This window comes from Haliaeetus albicilla, chromosome W (genome assembly GCF_947461875.1).
Source record: "Haliaeetus albicilla chromosome W, bHalAlb1.1, whole genome shotgun sequence".
In the NCBI taxonomy this organism is placed as follows: Eukaryota; Metazoa; Chordata; class Aves; order Accipitriformes; family Accipitridae; genus Haliaeetus; species Haliaeetus albicilla.
The window spans coordinates 32486799-32511436 of NC_091515.1; the positions used below are offsets into that span (position 1 = coordinate 32486799).

Genomic DNA, 24638 nt, shown 5'->3' on the forward strand with positions numbered 1-24638 from the left:
AGGAGGTGCTCCAGGCACCAGAGCAGAGATTCCCCTGCAGCCCGTGGAGGACCCCACGCCAGAGCAGGTGGATATGCCCAAAGGAGGCTGTGCCCCCGTGGGAAGCCCATGCTGGAGCAGGCTCCTGGCAGGACCTGTGGAGAGAGAGGAGCCCACACTGGAGCAGGTCTTCTGGCAGGACTTGTGACCCCATGGGGGATCCACACTGGAGCAGTCTGTTCCTGAAGGACTGCAGCCCGTGGGAAGGTCACATGTTGGAGAAGTTCATGGAGAACTGTCTCCTGTGGGAGGGATCCCATGCTGGAACAGGGGAATAGTGTGAGTGTGCTGGTTTTGGCTGGGATAGAGTTAATTTTCTTCATAGTAGCTAGTATGGGGCCATGTTTTGAATTTGTGCTGAAAACAGTGTTGATAATACAGGGATGTTTTCGTTATTGCTGAGCAGTGCTTACACAGAGTCAAAGCCTTTTTTGCTTCTCACACCACCCCACCAGCAAGGAGGCTGGGGGTGCACAAGAAGCTGGGAGGGGACACAGCCGGGACATCTGACTCCAACTGACCAAAAGGATATTCCATAACAGATGACAACATGCTCAGCATATAAAGCTAGGGGAAGAAGGAAGTGGGGGACATTCAGAGTTATGGCGTTTTGTCTTCCCAAGTAACTGTTATGCGTGATGGAGCCCTGCTTTCCTGGAGATGGCTGAACACCTGCCTGCCGATGGGAAGTATTGAATGCATTCCTTGTTTTGCTTTGCTTGCGTGCGCGGCTTTTGCTTTCCCTATTAAACTGTCTTTATCTCAACCCATGAGTTTTCTCACTTTTACTCTTCTGATTCTCTCCCCCATCCCACCAGAGGGGAGTGAGCAAGCAGCTGTGTGGTACTTAGTTGCTGGCTGGGGTTAAACCATGACAGTGAGGAATCCTCCCCCTGAGGAGGAAGGAGCAGCAGAGACAAGTGTGATGAACTGACCAAAACCCCCATTCCCCATACCCCTGTGCTACTCGGGGGGGGAGGAGGTAGAGAACTCGGGAGTGAAGTTGAGCACGGGAAGAAGGGAGGGGTGGGGGGAAGGTGTTTTAAGATTTGGTTTTATTTCTCCTTACCCTACTCTGGTTGGATTAGCAATAAATGAAATTAATTTCCCCAAGTCAAGTCTGTTTTGCCCATGATGATAATTGGCAAATGATCTCTCCCTGTCCTTATCTCAACCCATGAGCTTTTTGTTATATTTTCTCTCCCCTGTCCAGCTGAGGAGGGGGACTGATAGAGCGGCTTTGGTGGGCACCTGGCATCAAGCCAGGGTCAACCCACCACAAAGGCATACAGCATAACTTAAAACCTGAAATCTCATCAACACAGCCTTATGTCTAGAACAACAGTAACATACATACTAGTTGTTGCATCTGTAAGACCTCAACTATATCTGTAAGTTAAAATGCTCAGAAACATTTCTAGGTGCTTAAGCCAATTGCCATGGAATAATCCATGCCCTCACCATTAAAGGTTCACAACAAAGCCCCACGCCAACTGTGTCAGATGTGGTCCCTGATGCACGCCAACACCCAAATCACGCCTAAGAACTGTTTAGGAGAATGCTATCTGATATCAGCCAGAACTGTGCTACAGATCAGTATAGCAATTTCACAATCCTGTTCTAGAAAACAGGAATAGTCCCTGTCACTGTTTTATTTACTGAGAGAGATGCACTCTACAAAGAGAGCATCAAAAAACAGAGTAACGCTTTTGTACTGGGCCTGGCTAGGATAGAGTTAATTTTCTTCATAGCAGGTCATGTGGTGCTGTTTCAGATTTTTGATGAAAACAGTACTGATAACACACTAATGTTATAGCTTTTGCTGAACCGTGTTTGCACAGCATCAGTACTGTTTTCTTTTTTTTTTTTTTTTACTTTAAAACAAGACATTGGGAAAAAACACTGTCTAACCTTTGAGGGTGAAAACCATATGCTGGCTGCCTTAGGGAGAAAGTCAGTCAATTGATATGGACAACATGACTTTGGACACAGTGTTCAAGACTTCATATTTTGCTAAATTAGGCACTTAAGTAAGTTCATGCCTTTTACCACATAAAGTATGAATTCAGTCTGAAGCATAGTCACCTGAGATGATATTAAACATCCTTGGGTTCAGGATAGCAGGACAAATCAGTCGAAGAAAAACAAAGCCACTGAAATGGAAAAAAATTGCATTTTGTTCAATAATAAAGTTAAAGAATGAATGTAAAATTATGTAGTCTTTAAGCATTTAAGTCAGTGTGGAAATCTTTGTGAGATAGATGACAAACCACCAGCCTGCACTCCATGAATATGTTTGTTAATTAAGAATGTCTTGTTATGATTTCAACTATGATAAAAACTGAAATAAAAACAGGCATATTGATTTCCCAATTAAGGTGAACCTCTGAAACCACCTGGGAAAAGCTTAACTGTAAAGCCATAGTGAAGCCTGTAGTCTAAGACCACTCTGGCTTTAAAAAGGAGCACTTCATCTCCTGCCTCCCACAAATGTTTTACTGTCTACTACAGCAAGTAATTCATCCTGCAGCCACTCACTTCCCCAAGCCAACATAAGGAGAGCAAGAGTGCACAGTCAGAATGAAACCTCTCTTTTGGCAGCAACATGGCCTTAGTTCAGCTTGAACTGATCCATATCCTGATAACAGTACACTATTATCCTAGAAGAATAATACTGGATCAGCTACTTTCCTCACAGAAGTAATTGCTGCCACCCAGACAATCTAGAAAGCTAAGGAAAAACACTCAGTTTGACTGCAGAACTAGGAACTTATTAAACAGAAACCCAAATTAGCCTTCAGTTTAGCATGAGAAAAATCTAACTTTCTGTTGACAGCTGAAGTAAAAAATATCCATCTCAGGTTAACCATAATTCTGGAATACTGCTATAAAATGAAGTGACATATGGACCAACTAAAGCAATCTAACTCACCTCTCATTTTGTTCAGAGTTCGTGGACACTACCAGCAGACTGTTTTTTCACTACAGCAATACTAAAGCCTGACCACTTAAAAAAGAATGGAAGTGGACTTTGCACTACCTTGCTTGTTAAGTATACAATGATGGCATCGTCCATTATTAATTGGAAGTGACACATGTAGCAGTGAGGTTAACACACCTTTCATGTGTCTAAGACACTTGAATTCCAATATATACTGTTATGGAAGTTTCCTATTTCTCCAAGAACCATGGATTATGGGCTGAAAAAACACTCCTGGCCCAGTGTGAAACAAAAATATTTTCTATATAGAAGGGAAGCTACCCAGACACTTAAAAACTATCCACCTGTCTCTGAATATGTAATCATTCTTGAACCAAAACCAGTGCAATAAAAGATAATATTCTTCACTGGAGGCTGCAAAAAAGCCTGTACTCTAGAGACAAGTCACAAGTATCCACTTATGAAGGCTAAGATGATGAGAGAAAGGGACCCAATATTTATAGTATCCAGCAGAGATCCCAGCTGTATCCACTTAAGGAAAGCCACATGTGTCTCTCTGGAGATGGAGAGGAACAGAAAGAGACATGATATTTGCTAAGTTCTACACACTTGCAATAGGCTAGCCCCAACACCTCTGATATGAGCAGCCTCAATTTGAAGGCAAATCCCCTGCAGAACACTGTTGACAGGCATTTTATTGAAGATTTTTCTTCAAGAAAATCTTGAGTCACTATTGTTACAAACACTAAATGACAGGGAAATAAGCATGGAAGGTACTGTACTAATTACGCTAACATTTACTGAAACTCTGGGGAAGGAAGGGCTCCCATGTCTTAATTTCTGTCTCCAGCCAAAGTGATAAACAAGAGCCAATGACAAATCATCTGGAAGACACTGTTCAATGGGAGATTAACCTCAGCAAATCATATCAGTGCCAGATACTGGTCTACCAGCAATCTAGGCTTGCAAAAAAAGGTAAAGCAAATGTAGAAGAGATGTGGCTTTGATACCCTTAAACCCCCAGTATCATTTAGAACAAGTGTCAAGACCTCATTTTTGTCAAAGATTTTTTTGACCTGCACTGGCAACTGATAGCATTAAAGGAAGAACTATTTATTAAATTGATTTATGAATGCAGACTGGAGTTTTTGTACTCAGTGTCAGTTCAGAGGAGCCAGGTTCAGTTGCCTGTAACATTTTTACAGATGCTCTGGAATGTTTCAACATGATTGGGCTGGAGCAGAGAAATGAAACAAAACTGGGACAGCATAGAAGTACGTATTTTCAGAAATGAACACTGTGTGTTGATTCTGAGTGATCAGCACTGGGAGTCTTCACTGATGCAGAGAACTATATATTCCAATGCAGAAAGTACCTCAGTGAAATCTAATTACAGTCCAATCACCTTCCTAAGAAGGTATTAGTTTCCTTAACATGTTATGTCTGCATTTTAAAGGACATTCATCTTAGCATATGTAAGATTTTTCAAATAATTAACACACACTACATAGGAGTCCCTGGATAAGGCATGGTCCTCCCAGACGGCATATGACAGGAACATCATCTTCAGAGGTCACTGCTCTCCAGAGGTATGACAAAGGTTAACTATCACTTTGAGAGAACGTTTTCTCTTTCCCAACATGAAAAAGGAAATCAATATTTTAGATTATTTTGTAAAACTTAACAAAATACAAGTAAATTCAAAGTTAAAGCTATTAAGAATAGCTATACTGACCTCTATACTACATCTCTAGCAAGGCTTCAACAGCATGACTAAGAATCAAGCAAGCTCTCAATTCTTAATTGGGATATCATGCCCCAGTACCATAATAATTTAATATTCTTGTAACCTATATAAGTACTATAAAGTTTTGGCACTAAAAGAAAAAAATAGATAAGCACAACAAAGTATGACAGTAATAAGATGTTAAAAGATTATTTTCAGCATAGAATAAAGTAACAAGTAACTTACCTAACAACTCTTGTTCTCATTGTGGTATTAGCTGGCCACTTGTTTTGAACAGACTTCTGCAAGCATCCATAAATATATCTCAACGTCCTGTAAAAATAATAGCTAATTAATCATTTCATTAAAAAACTTCACTGTCCTGATTTTGGCTTGGATAGAGTTAATTTCCTTTCTAGTAGCTGGTATAGTGCTATGTCTTGGGTTCAGTATGAGAAGAATGTTGATAACACACTGATGGTTTCAGTTGTTGCTAAGCAGTGTTTATACGAAGTCAAGGATTTTTCAGCTTCTCATGCCCAGCCAGCAAGAAGGCTGGAGGGGCACAAGAATTTGGGAGGGGACACAGCCAGGGCAGCTGACCCAAAGTGGCCAACAGGATATTCCATACCATGTGACATCATGCCCAGTGTATAAACTGGGGGGAGTTGGCCTGGGGGGTATCGCTGCTCGGGAACTAACTGGGCATCGGTTGGCAAGTGGTGAGCAATTGCATTGTGCATCACTTGTTTTGTATATTCCAATCATTTTATTAGCATTATTGCCATTTTATTAGTGTTATCATTATTAGTTTCTTCCTTTCTGTCCTATTAAACTGTTCTTATCTCAACCCACAAGTTTTACTTTTTTTTTCCGATTCACTTCCCCATCCCACTGTGTGGGGGGGAGTGAGTGAGCGGCTGCATGGTGCTTAGTTGCTTGGCTGGGGTTAAACCATGACAGTTCATTTTGGTGCCCAATGTGGGTCTCGAAGGGTTGAGATAACGACAAACCTGACCAGAGCTTGTTAAAATGAATTTGTTCTAAGCATTCATTATATTGGTCTAATAGTCGCTGGTCACTATGTTGATTTATGTGTTCTTAGAGTTGTGCCGCTCATTTTTAAAGTTCTGTTATGTATCACCTCACTTGCTGTATATAGTCCCTGTGCTGCTGCTTATCATCCGTGGGAGGTGGATTAAGGTTTTCGCTTTGATGTACTATGTAACGCTGGCTTATGGTATGATAAAATTATTGGTCCTGGGAGTAACCTGGTATTTGCACTCAGCGTTGTCATCACCTCTACACTTCGGGAGCCATCTGCAGGAAACTATTAATAATTACACCATTTACCTTTCCTCCTTGGAGAGCCAATCTATGGGCGAGACACCTTTCCTCCCCTTTCCCTTCTCCTCCAGGCTAATTACAATGGCATTTGAGAATTTTGAAAAATTTGAATACCCTTGGGATGTTGAAAGCAGCATGGTCCTATTGCTAGAATTAGCATGTTCCTGAATGTGGTTCAGGTCTTGTTTAGGGTTAAAGAACTGTTTAAGAAGATCACCCAGAGGTCTGCCCTGAGGCTGGATAATGATGAGTGGCAGGGTGTGTGGGGTAGTATGGGCAAGTACCTACACCAGTGGGCACCTCCAATGTTTTGGAACTTCACCCCTGAACAAGTGCAGAATCCTGAAAAACTAGTAGAACATTTGGAAAAAGTATGCCATCACCCTGACAATTCCAGGGAGACACAAATCACTGCAACGTGCTGGGGCCTGGCCCATGCCTATCGAGCCCTGTTCAACGCTATTCAGTACCCTCAAGGGGAAGACAAGGTCTCTGGATCTAACAACAAAAGGACAGGCACTGCGGTTACTCCAACCCCCACAACAGGCACTGCAGCTGAACCAGAGAACCAACCCGTACCAGTATCAATTGCCCCCATACACAAGAAGAAATATACAAAAAAATCAGTTCGCTGAGCGAAGGATGAAGATGAACCAGGGTCATCATGGGAACAGGAGGAAGAGGCAGAACCTGAGATAATCACCCGATCCCTATCCCTGAGTGAGCTGTGGGATATGCGAAGATTTCAGCCGCTGTCCAGGCGAGCACATTATCACCTGGCTGCTCCGATGCTGGGACAATGGGGCTAGTAGCCTGGAATTAGAAGGTAGGGAAGCCAAGCAGCTGGGATCGCTTGCCAGGGAAGGTGGCATTGACAAGGCAATTGGAAAAGGGACACAAGCCATCAGTCTCTGGAGGCAAATCCTGTCAAGCATGAAGGAAAGGTACCCCTTCAAGGAAGATGTCATAAGTCAACCAGGCAAGTGAACCACCATGGAGAGAGGTATCCAGTATTTGAGGGAATTAGCCGTGCTGGAGGTGATTTATAATGATCCAGAAAATGCACAATTACCCAAAGATCCAGACGAAGTCAAATACACACGACCCATATGGCGGAAGTTTGTATGAAGTGCACCATTGTCCTATGCCAACCCACTGGCAATACCGACCAGGAAAGACAAAGAAGCACCGATGGTGGATAAAATGCCTCGCCAACTCCAGCAATACGAAGAAAATCTCTCCTCCTCCCTACAAGCCTGCATCTCGACTGTGGAAAAACTGTCTGAAAACTCCAAAATACTTATCAAACTGATGGAAAAGTCGTATTCCCCACCTGTACGGACCAGGATCTCAGCTATTAGGAGTGAGCGTTCCTCTGCCCAAGAGAATATAGGAGGTATACACCATGGAGTACCCTGTAATTTTACCTGTGTGAGCACGAAGAGGACATGAGGAAGTGGGATGGAAAACCCACCTCGGTCCTAGATGCACGGGTACGTGAGTTGCAAGGAAAAACAACCACAAAAGGGGATTCTACCAGGAAAAATGCCACTCCAGTTTCCAAACAGTAGAAGGGCTGATCTTACTTCTGATCCTCTTGAAGGGACTTCTGATTCATGTTTGCAAAAAGTGAGTAACGAATACTATGGCCAGGACTAGAGGGGCCCTGCCTCCAGCCAGGGGGAGGAAAGGGACAACCGGGTCTACTGGACTGTGTGGATTCGATGGCCTGGCACATAAGACCCACAGGAGTATAAGGCTCAAGTAGATACTGGTGCACAGTGTACACTTAATGCCATCAAGTTATAAAGGGGCAGAACCCATCTGTATTTCTGGTGTGACAGGGGGATCCCAAGAGTTAACTGTATTGGAGGCTGAAGTAAGCCTAACTGGGAATGAGTGGCATAAACACCCCATTGTGACTGGCCCAGAGGCTCCCTGCATCCTTGGCATAAAATACATCAGGAGAGGGTGTTTTAAGGACCCAAAGGGGTATTGATAGGCTTTTAGTATAGCTGCCTTGGAGATGGAGTGAATTAAACAGCTGTCTACCCTGCCTGGTCTCTCTCAAAGACCCTTCGATTGTGGGGTTGCTGAGGGTTGAAGAACAACAAGTGCCAATTGCTACCACAACGGTGCACTGGTGGCAATATCACACCAACCGAGACTCCCTGATTCCCATCCAGAAGTTGATTCATTGACTGGAGAGCCAAGGAGTGATCAGCAAAACTCGCTCACCCTTTAATAGTCCCATATGGCCAGTGCGAAAATCTAATGGGGAGTGGAGACTAACAATTGACTACTATCGTGCCCTGAATGAAGTCAAGCCATCACTGAGTGCTGCCGTTCCAGATATGCTAGAACTTCAATACGAACTAGAGTCAAAGGCAGCCAAGTGGCATGCCACAATGGACATTGCTAATGCATTTTTCTCAACCCCTCTGGCAGCAGAGTGCTGGCCACAGTTTGCTTTCACTTGGAGGGGCGTCCAGTACACCTGGAATTGACTGCCCCAGGTGTGGAAACACAGCCCCACTATTTGCCATGGACTAATCCAGACTGCACTGGAAAAGAGTGAAGCTTTGGAACACCTGCAATATATTGATGACATCATTGTATGGGGCAACACGGCAGAAGAAGTCTTTGAGAAAGGGAAGAAAATAATCCAAATCCTTCTGAAAGCCAGTTTTGCCATAAAAGAAAGTAAGGTCAAGGGACCTGCACAGGAGATGCAGTTTTTAGGAATAAAATGGCAAGATGGATGTCGTCAGATCCCAATGGATGTGATTAACAAAATAGCAGCTATGTCTCCACGGACTAGTAAAAAGGAAACACAATCTTTCTTAGGCGTTGTGGGTTTTTGGAGGCTACATATTCCAAATTACACTCTGATTGTAAGCCCTCTCTATCAAGTGACCTGGAAGAAGAATGATTTTAAATGGGGCCCTGAGCAACAACAAGCCTTTGAACAAATTAAGTGGGAGATTGTTCATGCAGTAGCCCTTGGACCAGTCCGGGCAGGACAAGATGTTAAAAATGTGCTCTATACTGCAGCTGGGGAGAATGGCCCTACCTACCTGGAGCCTCTGGCAGAAAGCACCAGGGGAGACCCGAGGCCGACCCCTGGGGTTTTGGAGTCGAGGATATCGAGGATCTGAGGCTTGCTATACTCCAACTGAAAAAGAGATATTGGCAGCATATGAAGGAGTTCAAGCTGCCTCTGAAGTGGTTGGTACTGAAGCACAGCTCCTCTTAGCACCCCGACTGCCAGTGCTGGGCTGGATGTTCAAAGGGAGGGTCTCCTCTACACATCATGCAACTGATGCCACATGGAGTAAGTGGATCACACTGATCACACAACGGGCTCGCATAGGAAACCCCCAGTCGCCCAGGAATTTTGGAAGTGATCACGGACTGGCCAGAAGGCAAAGATTTTGAATGTCGCCAGAGGAGGAGGTGACAAGTGCTGAAGAGGCCCCACTGTATAATAAACTGCCAGAAAATGAGAGGCAATATGCCCTGTTCACTGACGGATCCTGTCGCATTGTGGGTAAGCATCGGAGGTGGAAAGCTGCTGTATGGAGTCCTACACGACAAGTTGCAGAAACTGCTGAAGGAGAAGGTGAATCGAGTCAGTTTGCAGAGGTGAAAGCCATCCAGCTAGCATTAGACATTGCTGAAAGAGAAAAGTGGCCAGTGCTCTATCTCTGTACTGACTCATGGATGGTGGCAAATGCCCTGTGGGGGTGGTTACAGCAATGGAAGCAGAGCAACTGGCAGCGCAGAGGTAAACCTATCTGGGCTGCCGCACTGTGGCAAGATATCGCGTCCTGTCTTGTTGTAAAAGTACGTCATGTAGATGCTCACGTACCCAAGAGTCTGGCCACTGAAGAACATCAAAATAACCAACAGGTGGATCAGGCTGCCAAGATTGAAGTGTCTCAGGTGGACCTGGACTGGCAACATAAGGGTGAGCTATTTATGGCTTGGTGGGCCCATGACACCTCAGGTCATCAGGGAAGAGATGCAACATATAGATGGGCTTGTGATTGAGGGGTGGACTTGACCATGGACACTATCGCGCAGGTTATCCATGAATGTGAAACATGTGCTGCAATTAAGCAAGCCAAGCAGTTAAAGCCCCTGTGGTATGGAGGGCGATGGCTGAAATATAAATATGGGGAGGCCTGGCAGATTGACTATATCACACTCCCACAAAGTTGCCAAGGCAAGCGCCATGCGCTCACAATGGTGGAAGCAACCATCGGATGGCTGGAAACATATCCTGTGCCCTATGCCACTGCCTGGAACACTATCCTGGGCCTTGAAAAGCAGGTCTTGTGGCGACACGGCACCCCAGAAAGAATTGGCTCAGACAACAGGACTCATTTCCGAAACAACCTCATAGACACCTGGGCCAAAGAGCATGGCATTGAGTGGGTGTATCATATCCCTTATCATGCACCAGCCTCCGGGAAAATTGAACGATACAATGGGCTATTAAAGACTACATTGAGAGCAATGTGGGGTGGAACCTTCAAACATTGGGATTTAGCAAAAGCCACCTGGTTAGTCAACACCAGAGGATCTGCCAATCGGGGTGGCCCTGCCCAGTCAGAATTTTTACATACTGTAGAAGGGGATAAAGTCCCTGTAGTGCACATGAAAAACATGTTAGGGAAGACAGTCTGGGTTACTCCTGCCTCAGGCAAAGGTAAACCCATTCGTGGGATTGCTTTTGCTCAAGGACCTGGGTGCACTTGGTGGGCGATGCAGAAAGATGGCAAATTCCAATGTGTGCCTCAAGGGGATTTGATTTTAGGTGAGAATAGCTAATGAATTAACTTGTATGATGTTAGTTGCTATATAACCCTGCTACTGTATGTCATCGTTACTATAAATGTTATGTGCTATATCCATAGTATTACAGTAAGAATCACTTAGATCAAGCAAGAATGAACTTTGATAAAACTGAGCAAAGTGCAGTAGTGATGGGACCAGAACTGCCTTCAGCATGGAACAATCCAACACTACACACCATCCTCCTGCTGCACCCAATGTCACCCGCTCGCCACACCACACTAAAGCCCGATCCTACTCTGCCGACTGAGAGGACTTTGAGCCATTCCTCCTGCCCAGAAAGACTGGTATGACAGATGGAGCCCAAAGTCATGGACTAAATGAACTCAACTGACATTTTATAGGGATGGCCCATAGACCAAGGGAATATCTGTGTGCATATATATATATCTCTCTATCTCTCAAAGGACAGAAAAGGTGATGGTGATTAATTAGGATGCATTGGAAAGTATGGGACCTGAGCAAGACGTAATTGGTATAGAATAAGGGGTGGATATTGTCCTGGTTTCAGCTGGGATAGAGTTAATTTCCTTTCTAGTAGCTGGTATAGTGCTATGTCTTGGGTTCAGTATGAGAAGAATGTTGATAACACACTGATGGTTTCAGTTGTTGCTAAGTAGTGTTTAGACTAAGTCAAGGATTTTTCAGCTTCTCATGCCCAGCCAGCAAGAAGGCTGGAGGGGCACAAGCAGTTGGGAGGGGACACAACCAGGGCAGCTGACCCAAACTGGCCAAAGGGGTATTCCATACCATGTGATGTCATGTCTAGTATATAAACTGGGGGGAGTTGGCCTGGGAGGGATCGCTGCTCGGGAACTAACTGGGCATCGGTCGGCAAGTGGTGAGCAATTGCATTGTGCATCACTTGTTTTGTATATCCTAATCCTTTTATTATTATTGTCATTTTATTATTGTTATTATTATCATTATTAGTTTCTTCCTTTCTGCCCTATTAAACTGTTCTTATCTCAACTCTCGAGTTTTACTTTTCTTCCTGATTCTCTCCCCCATCCCACTGGGTGGGGGGGAAGTGAGTGGGTGGCTGCGTGGTGCTTAGTTGCTGGCTGGGGTTAAACCACAACACTTCACAGAATAAAAAAAGCTGGTCAGAAAGGATCTAGTCCAACCTCCTGCTTAATGCAGTACTATTATCAACGCTAGGTTCATAGTTCAGATATAAGCTTTAAATTAATTTAAAATCTCCTATGGCAGTCCATTTACAAATGGTAAAGAAAGTCCTCGACTAATACAGTATTCTATTTGTGCAGATAAAATTCTGATTATTCATATGTGCATTAAATGTTTTATAATACTTTTTTTCCTATTTCTTAGGTAGTGTTTCCTTTTAAAAAATGAAAAAAAATATGGCTTGGTAGCTTTTTTTCTTGGGTTTTTTTTCCATGTTTTATCTGAATGAATAACAATTTGTGTATCCATAAATACAGGTTAGGTGTTTAGAAGTAGTTAAGCAATAGTCCTCTCCTATCAAAAAATTGGAGCACTCTGCTGTATTTCAGAAAATGTTAAGAGATGCACCATATATTTAAAAGAATGAAGCTTTTAACGCTAACCTTGCTATCACTGACACAAAAGAAACTTCTGTGCTACTGTGCCATTCTGTGGTAATTGACCCCAGCCAGCAGCTAAGCCACCACCCAGTCACTTGCTCACTTCCCCTCAGCAGGACAGGGGAGACAATCAGAAGGGCAAAAGCTAGAAAAACTCATGGGCCGACATAAAGACAGTTTAATAGGTAAAGCAAAAGCTGTGCATGCAAGCAAAACAAGGAATTCATTCACTACTCATTGGCAGGCAGGTGTTGAGCCATCTCCAGGAAAGCAGGGCTCCATCACGCATAATGGTTACTTGGGAAGACAAACGCCATCACTCCAAATGTCCCCCCTTCCTCCTTCTTTCCCCACAGTTTTATTGCTGAACATGACATCATATGGTATGGAATATCCCTTTGGTCAGTTGGGGTCAGCTGTCCCAGCTGTGCTCCCTCCCAACTTCTTGCTCACCTCCAGCCTACTTGCTGGGAAGGGTACAGAATGGGGAGAGAAAAAACAACCATGAAATACTGTGCAAACACTGTTCAGCCAAAACATGGGTGTGTTATCAACATTGTTTTAGTCACAAATCTAAAACACAGCACCATTGAGGCTGCTATGAAGAAAATTAACTCCATCCCATCCAAACCCAGTACAATCTCCACCTGTTATTTAATACCATTTACCTCATGCTCGGGTTCTACACTATCCAGTACATCCTCATCAACCACCAACCCCATTCCTGTCCTTTGATATATACACATATATCATTCCCTTAGTCTATGGGCCCCCGTATGAAGCGTCCATAAAATGTCCATTGAGTTCATTTAGTCTGTGACTTGGGCTCCATCTGTTATGGTGGTCACTCAGGACAGGAGAGGTGGTGTGTTGCGTGGAGTTATTGGGCACCAAAGCCAGCTCAGGGTGGGTCACTACTGCACTCGCCTGGCTTCTTGCAAAGCTCATCCACTGTTAGTTCGGGTGGTTCCTGTTATAGTACTTCTTATAGCATACAACTCAAATCATGGGTTACAACAGTTTAAACATATATCCATTACAATCTCCACCCCTGGTCCTTTTGGACCAGGCTATAGAGTTTAACATTGCAATGAACTCCATCCCTTGCCCCTGCTCCAGCATGGATCCTCCATGGGTTGCAGTCCCTTTGGGGATATACCTGCTCTGGTATGGACTTATCTACAGGCCACAGTCCCTTCACAGGGGTGTACCTGCTCTAGCATGGACTTATCTGTACCAGTCAATTCGACTCCAGTTCATACTGGAGTTCCTCCATGTCTAGTACAGCAGCACTCAGCAGTGGCGTGACTTCATTCAGGCCACGATAGTCCACTGTTAGTCTCCACTCCCCATTAGACTTTTGCACTGGCCATATAGAACTATTCAAGGGTGATTGAGTCTTCTGATCACTCCTTGGCTCTCCAATTGATGAATCAGCTCATGGAGGGGAACCAGGGAGTCTTGGTTGGTGTGATAGTGCCACTGGTTCAATGTCATGGTAGAAGTTGGCACCTGTTGTTCTTCAATGCACAGCAACACCACAACAGAAGGATCCTTCAAGAGGCCGTGCAAGGTAGACAACTGTTTCATCTTTTCTGCATCCACGGCAGCTACACCAAAGGCACACCAGTACCCTTTTGGATCCTTGAAGTACCCTCTCCTGAAACAGTCTATGCCAAGGATACATGGAGCCTCCAGGTGTTACTGATTTGTTATTGATTTGTTATTAGATAGAATTAATCATATTTAATTTTAATAGGAATATGGAACTATAAGAAATATTTTAGCAAAATTATATTTTATATATTTAGCCAACAACTAACAGCTGCTGTGAAATCCCCTGTACAGCCCTGTACCAAGGACGGAGGAATTGGTTAAAATCATTTAGTAGGAACATTTAGAACTTAGATAACAGATGTCAGAATTTTAAATTAATAGGAGCTTAGGAACTTAAGAAAATGCATTATGTCTAACTATAAGAGTTTGAGTATTGTCTGAAATCAGTTAACCACGGAAGCTTTGGTAAAGATTTACCTCGATCTAATTAATGAGAATTCCAATCAGTAGAGTTAAGTGAGATCAACCAATGATTGTTTTAGTATAAGAATCTTGATAAGGTGATGTGACTGAGGGCCAATCACTAGAAATATTAGATTTAAGAAATAACATTGAATGTATTTTATGTAAATCTAGTATATGATGGCGAAAATCGTACTGCGCAGAATCACATGAAAGGTCAACTATCGGACAAAGTGAGGAAGACTATGGAAGACCACCAGAGGGCTTCTGAAGACCACCGGAGACCTTCACTGCGCCTGCGTAAAGGACATTTACATATGATAATAACTTTTCGGAAATCTAATGAATATGTATAACAATTCTTGGAAATCTAATGAATATGTATGAATAAGTTTGATATAAGGTATATGATTTTGGTGTTCAGGTGTGCGTGGTTCGTGAGAGGACTCACCCGCGCACCCGGCCGTCAATAAAGAAGTGTCTGCTTATCTACACTAAATTGGTGTTGATAAGTTCCTTATTCCGAGTTTTTCGCTAACACAGGTGTCACAATAGGATGCTTCTGCCACTTGTCTGATGTAAGGCTCACCTTGGCCTCCAACGCAGACAACTGTTGGGATCCCCTTGTCACTCCAGAAATCCAGATGGGTTCCACCCCCTTGGACCTTAATGGCATTACAGTACACTATGCACCCGTGTCCACCAAAGTCTTATACTCCCATGGGTCTGATGTGCCAGGCCATCGAATCCACACAGTGCAATAAACCTAGTTGTCCCTTTCCTCTGCCTGGCCAGAGGAAGGACCCCGCTCTTCTTGGTTGGAGCGTTCATTACCCAACTCCTGTAATTGCAAACCAGAAGCCCCTTCATCAGGATCAGCAGGAGGACCAGCCCTTCTACTGTGTCTGGGGAACTGCTCAACAGCAACCAGACCAGTAGTCTTCTCTGGATGGAGCTTTTTTGGCTGCTGTTTTTCCTTGCAGTTCATGTACGTGGTCTTCTAGGTTTGGGGTAGGTGCAACGCCCCACTTCCTCATGTCTTCCCTGTGGTTGCAGAGCTAGAACCACAGGGTGGCACATGGCGTGCACCCACAGTTCCCTTGAGCAGAGAAAGGCTGATTTCATACAGCACTCCTGATAGCTGAGACACCAGACTATAGGGGTAAGGTGTGGTGGTGCAGCCCCCCAGGCCACTCTCAGATCTCAGGATAAGCCTTGCATGCTTTGGGAAAACCTCCCATTGTGCTGTTATCTTGATTACAAGTGCAGTGACTTCTGGGTGTCAGGCACCCCCCTGGCCACACCTGGACCATCTGCTGCCTGAATGGTACATCAGGATGTCAGGTCCCAATTTCTCAGGATGACGACTCAGGTTCGTGGATTCCCAGGTCAAGAATAAGGTGAAACGATACCAGGGATCCTTTAACTCACAGAACTCAACTTTTATTTGCTCACAACAAGAATTGGCATGAAACTACATCAGTAAACTGTGTAACACGTGCTAACCATACATCACCAAACATATACTACAAGCCTTGCTTATTTGGGGATCAGTTCAGGGAAGACAATAAGGAGAGACGTCCCATTGAGTCACGAGGTTCAGAGTGGACCCCCTTGCTTTCTAGACTCCTTCTCAGAGAGGAGCCTAGGGGTGGCTAGATCCACTCCTAGTCCCAGACTTGGTCAACGGTTTATGTCTAAAGGGATGAGGTGTAGGGGTTATAGAAAAAAAAGAGAGAGAGAGAAGAGAAAAGAGAAAGATTTCCAACATTGGTCCAGCCAGTCTAGAGGTCCAGTTCTGGAGGGCGCACGCGCATGGGGCTTCAATTCGTGCCCTTTTATAATCTCCTTGCCCCTCCTTCAGGCAGGCACTCGAACTCATTATGCTAATTAGCTGTCAGGCGTGGAGCTGCGCACCCTCCAGCATGCCCTCCACGCCCTGTTGCTAACTGACTTCTCACCTGCCCTGGGTTTGTTGTTATGCAGAGATCCTAGTTATGCAGAACTTGCCCCACCACAATGTTTGAGACATTAACTCTTTCAGTCTCTCACACAGGACCACCCTGATATTTCAGGATAAGCTATGCATGCTTTGGAAAAACTCCCATTGTGCTGTTATGTTGGTTGCAAGTGCAGAGACTTATGGGCGTCAGGCAACCCCTGGCCACACCTGGACCATCTGCTGCCTGAATGGTGTATCAGAATGACTCAGCACGAATTGTGGCCAAAATGTAAAATAATGACCAAAGCCAATCATCTGGAGACCCTATAAATAGCGATCCAAGGTGAGACCTTTTTAGCTCTCTGGGACCACAGCAGGCTGTGTGACCCAGTATATCCCCCTGAGCTGGGATGCCTCTCAGGGTAGATTTCGCAAGGATTGAAAGATCGTTCGTTGACGATTTCGTGAGGACTTAAAGGCCTGATTTCATGAGGTTTACTGACCGTCCGTTGATGAATGCTGGCACATAAAAGTGAGTAATTCATGAAACTCACGAAAGGGAAATTTTAATCGTAGGTTAACCTCTGTGTGTGGGGGGGGTGTTAAAATTTGGTTCAGAACTGTTGTATCCGTGCACGTGCATTTGCAGTTTGGTTCGGAACTATCTGCCTGTGTGTGGTTCAGAAATGTTTTCTCTGTGTGTGTGTGTGTGTGATTTGATTTAACCTCCAGCTGTGTGTGCAACCCTGCTGTAAGTTTCGGGTGATCCTTGCCATTTTTGAATCTTTAACTAAGTCACAAATTTGATTGTAACAAATTCCATCGAATCACTCTGTTAAATTGGCTGATGATTAAGTACTGTTAAAATTATACAACCTAATCTTGTGATCTATCTCAAAAATATTAATAAATCCTAAATTGTTGCTAAACCAAAGCCATGCAACAAAATCTCATTCGCGACATAAGGAGAAAGAGATATTCTCTTCAAGTTGCTGGAACTGTTGGGACGGTTTCTCCACTGCCCCGTAGGGTCAGGGAGGAAGAGAGATTCTCTTCAGGGCACCAGAGCTGGCAGGCCAGTTTTTCCACAGTTGGTGCCTCGATGTCTGTCCAGTCCATTATCACCAGGGTGCTGGCGTATGTCGGTGTGTTCCATACAAACTTCCACCACGTGGACCGCAAATACTGGACTTCATCTGGATCTTTGGAGGCCTGGTTATTGTCCAGGTTGCTGTAGGTCACCTCCACCACCACTAATTCCCTCACATACTGAATACCTTCCTCAGTCATGGTCCACTTGCCTCGGTAGTTTACAAGACCTTCCTTGAGGGGATACCTTGCCTTCACGCTCGACAGGAGCCACTTCCAGAGGGTGTGGATTGTTGCCCCTCTTTCAGTCCCTTTGTTGATTCCACAGTCCCTTGCTAGGGATCCCAGCTGCCGGTCTTCCCTACCTTCTAATTCCTGACTGTTGGCCCCAATATCCCAGCACTGGAGCAAGCAGGTGATAATTTGCTCATCTGGCTGGTGGCCATAATCTTTCCACGTATCTCACAGCTCGCTCAAGGATAGGGACCAGGTGATTTCCGACTCATTTATGATTTCAGTCTCTTCCCTCCCCTGTTCTTGTGACTGCTCTGCTGCAGAACAGGCTGCCTCTTCTGATTCTTCTTCCTGCTCTCCCCTCAGGAGGAGTTTCTTCCTCCCTTACTAAACAAGTGGACCTCTGCTTCCATTGTTTCTTCTTGACTATAGGAATGACTGTTATAGTTGAGGGTTGGGTCTCTGGCTTAGCTACAGTGTCCATTTGTATGTCCTCAGATCCAGAGACCCTCTTGAGCCCTTCAAATCCTGAACAGAGGTTCAGTAGGAGTAGAGCGGGCCCCAGCACAGTGCTAGAAGCTGTTTGTCTGATATAGGCAAGGCATCATTTCTTCAAGTGTTCTGTCACTTGAATAGCATTCCATGCCTGTTCAGGTTTCAAGTCCCACACCACTGCAGGGGGGGAATGCTCTAGGTACCTGCTCAAGTTCTCCCATACACCTTGCCACCCACGACCCATGTGCCTCAGGACACATCCCTGAGTGGCATTCCGAATTAGTCGGTTACCCTTTTGAAAAGCCGGAATTAGATTCACGACACATACCAATATAAGCATTCTGGTTACACAAGGATATTCCAGAAACTGAAGAGCCATTGTAACGAGGCAGGAAACATCTACCCCTGAGGAGAAGAAGGAGGAGGTGCCATTCTTCATTTCCCCCACAAAATGGCTCCCAGAGAAAAAGAGGAAAAAGGTGTAAATGTTAATTGTCTCTGATAGTTGGTTCCCAGAGTATCGGGACAACAGCAATGCATGGCACAAATGCCAGATTCGGCTCAAGGCCAGTGCTTTTACCATAGTGTATACGGAGGGGTTAAAAGATGGAATTTTGGTCCGTGGATGAACACTGGGGGAGAAGTAGATAGCCGAGAAAAACGCAGTCGGCACAGAAAACAGATGTTTTTTTGCCCGTTGTTTGGAATGCTGACCACGGAGATAAGAGAGCTGAGCAATACTGGGGGAGGACGGGCAGCAGGCTGTTGCACAGCACAGCTGTGAGCATGGTTGGTGCGTGACTGCTGGATTATGACAATATGCCGCGTGTACAAAGCCCATGAACCAATAGACAGGGTGGCTATGGCTCGTGCAGCGCGCCTGGCCAGCGAGCGCATGCATCATAGGCTCCCTATGTTGCAACTGAGGCACATTTTGGCATCCGCTGGCCACGTGTGCCGAAACCCGTTCCTCCACAAATGTATAAATACCAGGATTTTCCGAAGAGCATCGGGCTGGTGTACGGCAAGGCCATTGTTGCCTCCGTGGGGACGCCCACGTAAAGCTGGCACCTACCAGTTGCTGGGCTGAGCTCGCGGCGCAAGACGGCACAAGAATGTACGGATGGTCCATCTTCCTCACGGTCCTCGGGTCGGTATGTTAATTTGCTTTACAAGATACCCTTAGCATAACGCATGTCTGTAGTTAGTAAATGCTTGCTTTTTCCCTTATAGTCAGTGTGTGTGTGTTTGCCTTCTCTGGAATCCTTGAAACCACCCTAAACCATAATTAGCGACGAGGATGGGATTCCCATAAAGAAGGAGGCACACAGACACAAGTGGGTGGGACGCGGATAGTGGAGTCGATAGCTATCCGTTGGTTGCACCACTCGGGCATACAGGCATAAGTGGGTGGGACGCAGATAGTGGAGCCGGTAGCTATCTGTCGGTTGCGCCACTCGGTTGCGGAGGGAGTGAATGGGAGGCTCTCCACATGAAGGATTAGAGAGAAATCCGATAACAAGGTCTACCGCAGGACGGAGTCCTTGTTGCTTGAAACTGGAAGCAAAAGTTGAGCAGCTGGAGAATCAGTTGCGGGAGCTTAAAGCGACTACAGTCATACAACAACAAACCAACCGTAAACCCCATTCCCCGTCCCCCTGCGCCGCTGGTGGGGGGGTAGGTAGAGAATCCGGGAGTGAAGTTGTGCCCGAGAAGAGGGGAGGGTTGGAGGAAAGGTGTTCTGAGATTTGGTTTTATTTCTCATTACCCTACTCTGGTTGACTGGTAATAAATTGAGTTAATTCTCCCCAAGTTGAGCCTGTTTTGCCCATGACAGTAATTGGTGAGTGATTTCTCCTGTCCTTATCTCGACCCATGAACCCTTTGTTATATTTTCTCTCACCTGTCCAGCTGAGGAGGGGGGAGTGATAGAACGGCTTTGGTGGACACCTGGCATCCAGCCAGGGTCAACCCTCCACAGTCTTTTTTAGTGCTGAAGCCCGGGAATGTGAGGAATTCAAGATAAGGATAGTAACTGAGAGAGGTAACGGGCAAAACATGGACTGAACACAGCTAGAGAGTGAAGAGCTGCATGACAAGTAGGGAATTTTTGTTGTTGTAATTGTGGTGAAGGGATGAGGGGTGGATTGTGCGTAAATTGTCCACTTTCTGTCAGTGTGGTGATGATATTATTTTGATTATGATGTGGAGAATTCTTTTTTGTTGATGTGAGTGAAGTTTGTGAAAACTGTGAAGATTTTGTGTGATGAATGTAGATTTTAATGATAATTCTTAAATATGTGATGCATAGAGGTGAGGGGTGGGATGTATTGGCTTTGTGTGGCAAGGTTTTGGTAGTGGGGGGGTTACAGAAAGGGCTTCTGTGAGAAGCTGCTGGAAGTTTCCCCTGTGTCCGACAGAGCCAATACCAGCCAGCTCTAAGACAGACCCACCGCCAGCCAAGGCAGAGCCAATCAGCGATAGTCGTAGCACCTCTGTGATAACATATTTAAGAAGGGGAAAAAAAAAAAAAAAAAAAAAAAGTTGCTGAGAGCATATTTGGGCTATCCTCCAGGACAGGGATGTCCGTGTATTTCATGTGGACGCACACACGAAAGAACAATCTGAAACACATTTGGGGAATGCACAAGCCGATGCCCTCACAAAGATTCAATCAGTAAAGCTAGAGGAACAGAGTAACGCCGCGTTGGCACGGTGGGCCCATGAGAAGGCCAGTCATGGAGGAAGGGACGCCACCATAGCATGGGCTAAGGCCCGGGGTATACAACTTTCAGTAAAAGATGTTCAAACATGTATTGCTCAATGTGAAACTTGCCAACTGCTAAAAAGACATCCTTATTTAGATCAACCAGTAGGGCGCATATGGCGGGACACAACTGGGGGTGAAGTATGGCAGATTGACTATATTGGACCTTTGTGGGAACATAGACGACAGCGCTATATCTGTGTAGCTGTGGACACATATTCGGGAGTAGTAGTAGCAGTTCCCAGCCACTATAGTAATGCACATACCACAATTAAATGCTTAGAAATGATAGAGCTCTATTATGGTACCCCTGTAGAGATCCAATCTGACAATGGGACGCATTTGAAAAACACCAGAGTAGCACAGTGGGCCAGTGACCGAGGAGTTACGTGGACATGGCATCTCCCTTACCACCCCCAGGGGGCGGGATTATTGAAAGAGCAGCTGAAGTGCTTGGGGGGTGGTACGTTCACTGGGTGGGTAGACCATCTAACTGAAGCAGTACGCATCTTGAATAACTGTATCATTGGCCAGAGCTTGACCCCCATCCTACGCATAAAGCAAGGGCAGATCAGAACCACAAAGGCTGCAAATCCAGGAATATCTGTCCTACAAGGGATGGCCTTCACGGCTACACCCCAAGGTGGCGGATACGCCATACAAAGTACTACAGATATAACCATGGCTAGCCAAGAGACGTGCTGGTTCTGTACCGACGTCATGCTGTATCCAGCCTCTAGTAACTGTCTATGTTTATTGTGCTTGACCCCAGGGCTCTTGGCCCGGGGCCTAGTGTTACTGAATCCAACTCAGGAATCTGGAAAAAGACCACTCATATTTAGAATCAAAAACACCTCCTCGTGGGCGGTGATCCTACCTACCGCCCCATGGGTTTTGGTATATCATGTCCTGAATCCACCACCAACTACAGAGACCATGCGGTGGCTCGCTGGGACGCGGGTATGGTATCGGCCCCCGTTAGGACAACCGGTTGCGGCTGAAGTTATAGCTGCTGATTACTCGCAAGCTGTAACTGTTGTGGTGCAGGGAGAATGCATGGCGGCGCATGCCAGCACAGCACCTAACGCGACGGGAGTAGGGTATGGGCTATGTTTCCCCTCCCCTCTTGTGTTCGCAGATGGACGTAGTCATGGATACCGCCGCAACCCAAAGAAAACGTCTGGATGACCCTGGCTAACGTGACCGGACAAGATTCCTTATGCCTCAGTACAGCAACACCGAACAATCCCTTTTCCACAGGTTTAATAGGGGTTCCGCTGGCATCAACGAAGTTTAAGAACCTATTGATGGAGACCCCTGTGCAGCAGGCCATAGAGTCAATGGATTGGAATGCCTGGTTTCCATGGATCAGGCATTCACCCTCATTGCCACCCCAGGAATCACAAATTCTGGGGTCCCTGAATGCAGATTGGTGTAGAATTATCTGATTTACTGTTAGACGTAGATAGTATTAGACACGCAACCTTACAAAACAGAGCTGCAATTGACTTTCTATTACTTGCTCATGGACATGGCTGCCAAGACTTTGATGGACTCTGTTGCATGAACTTGAGCGACCACTCCACATCTGTTCATGCACAAATACAGGAACTACAAAGGCTAAGTCACTAACTTGTCATGCAAACAGGTTGGAACCCCTTTGCGGGGTGGCCATGGGGGTGGCCATGGCTACGACAACTCATCTTGGGTTTTGCTCTTGTATGTCTTGTATTTTTATGTATCATGTGTTTTGTCCCCTGTATTATTCAACTAATACGACAAATGATGGATACTCTGCTGCAACAACATGTCATACAAATGGTAGAATATCATCGTGTTCCATCCACGGACCACGCGGTGGCATAGTGTATACGGAGGGGTTAAAAGATGGAATTTTGGTCTGTGGATGAACACTGGGGGAGAAGTAGATAGCCGAGAAAAACGCAGTCAGCACAGAAAATGGATGGTTTGTTGCCCGTTGCTTGGAATGCTGACCATGGAGATAAGAGAGCTGAGCAATACTGGGGGAAGACGGGCAGCGGGCTGTTGCACAGCACAGCTGTGTGCATAGTCAGCACGTGACTGCTGGATTATGACAATATGCCGCGTGTACAAAGCCCATGAACCAATAGACAGCATGGCTATGGCTCGTGCAGCGCGCCTGGCCAGCGAGCGCACGCGTCATAGGCTCCCTATATGTTACAACCAAGGCGCGTTTTGGCATCCGCTGGCCACGTGTGCCGAAACCCGTTCCTCCGCAAATGTATAAATACCGGGATTTCCCAAAGAGCATCGGGCTGGTGTACGGCAAGGCCACCGTTGCCGCCGTGGGGACGCCCACATAAAGCTGACACCTATCGATTGCTGGGCTGAGCTCGTGGTGCAAGACTGCACAAGAATGTACGGATGGTCCATCTTCCTCACAGTCCTCGGGTCAGTATGTTAATCTGCTTTACAAGATACCCTTAGCATAACGCATGTCTGTAGTTAATAAATGCTTATTTTTGACCCTTATAGTCAGTGTGTGTGTGTTTGCCTTCTCTGGAATCCTTGAAACCACCCTAAAACACATAGCTCTCCCAGGCAAAACACAACAAAGTGATAAACATCACAGCAAACTGCAAAAGCCGGAAGCAGCCATTAACAAGCTATAGAGTTTGAGGTAGAGCAAGAGATGGAGCATGCCATGGAGCAGATGATGGAACAAATAAACCAGTAACGAGAACAAACAAGTCAACATTGTGAACAGCAAGAGCAAGTAACAACTTGCCAAGTAATAACTAAACAGCTATAACAACTATAGATGTAGTCTAGCACAATCAGATTAAATCTGTCGTTATCTAAAACCTCTCAAGCCCCACACTGGGCATCAGAAAGGATTGTGGTGCGTTGACCCCAGCCAGCAGCTAAGCCCCCACCCAGTCGCTTACTTACTCCCCCTCAGCAGGATAGGGGAGAGAATCAGAAGGGAAAAAGCAAGAAAAACTCATGGGCCGACATAAAGACAGTTTAATAGGTGAAGTGAACCTGCGCATGCAAGCAAAGCAAAATAAGGAATTCATTCATGACTTCCTATCGGCAGGCAGGTGTTGAGCCATCTCCAGGAAAGCAGGGCTCCATCATGTGTAACATTTATTTGGGACAAGAAATGCCATAACCCTGAACACCCCCCTTCCTCCTTTCCCTGCAGTTTTATTGCTGAGCATGACATCATATGGTATGGAATATCCCTTTGGTCAGTTGGGGTCAGCTGTCCTGTTTGCATGCCCTCCCAACCTATTGCACACCCCCAGCCTACTTACCTTTTTTTTGCGGGGGGGAACAGCAGGCAGCAGCTGAGTGACAAAAAGGAGGACAAAAAAAGGAAACCTCCACACTGTGCAAACACTGCTCAGCAGTAGCCAAAATACCACTGTGCTGTCAAGGCTGTTTTAGTCACAAATCCAAAACACAGCACCATACCAGCTACTATGAAGAAAATTAACTCCATCCCAGCCAGACACAGTACACAATGCAAAATTCAGCATTTTGCTTACATTAAGAGCTAATGTTAAAAAAGTGAAAGAAAACTGTTAGCGCTACACACTTTTTATTCAATGGTTTCAGTCTAA

General features: G+C 45.5%; 1 protein-coding gene and 1 long non-coding RNA gene across 2 annotated transcripts in view; one reads left to right on the forward strand and one right to left on the reverse strand.

The window, feature by feature from the left end:
* LOC138683476 (ras GTPase-activating protein 1-like) overlaps positions 1-24638 on the reverse strand; it is a 117148-nt gene that overhangs the window by 10886 nt on the left and 81624 nt on the right. The window contains exons 20-21 of the mRNA XM_069775334.1: positions 4953-5039; positions 2125-2192 (exon numbers count right to left, since the gene is read on the reverse strand). Of these exons, the coding sequence (XP_069631435.1) occupies positions 2125-2192; positions 4953-5039 (155 nt within the window). The remainder of the gene's footprint in view (positions 1-2124; positions 2193-4952; positions 5040-24638) is intronic.
* Positions 19279-22810, forward strand: LOC138683484 (uncharacterized). The gene is made up of 2 exons (XR_011322999.1): positions 19279-19414; positions 22166-22810. It is a non-coding gene; the product is annotated as an uncharacterized lncRNA (long non-coding RNA).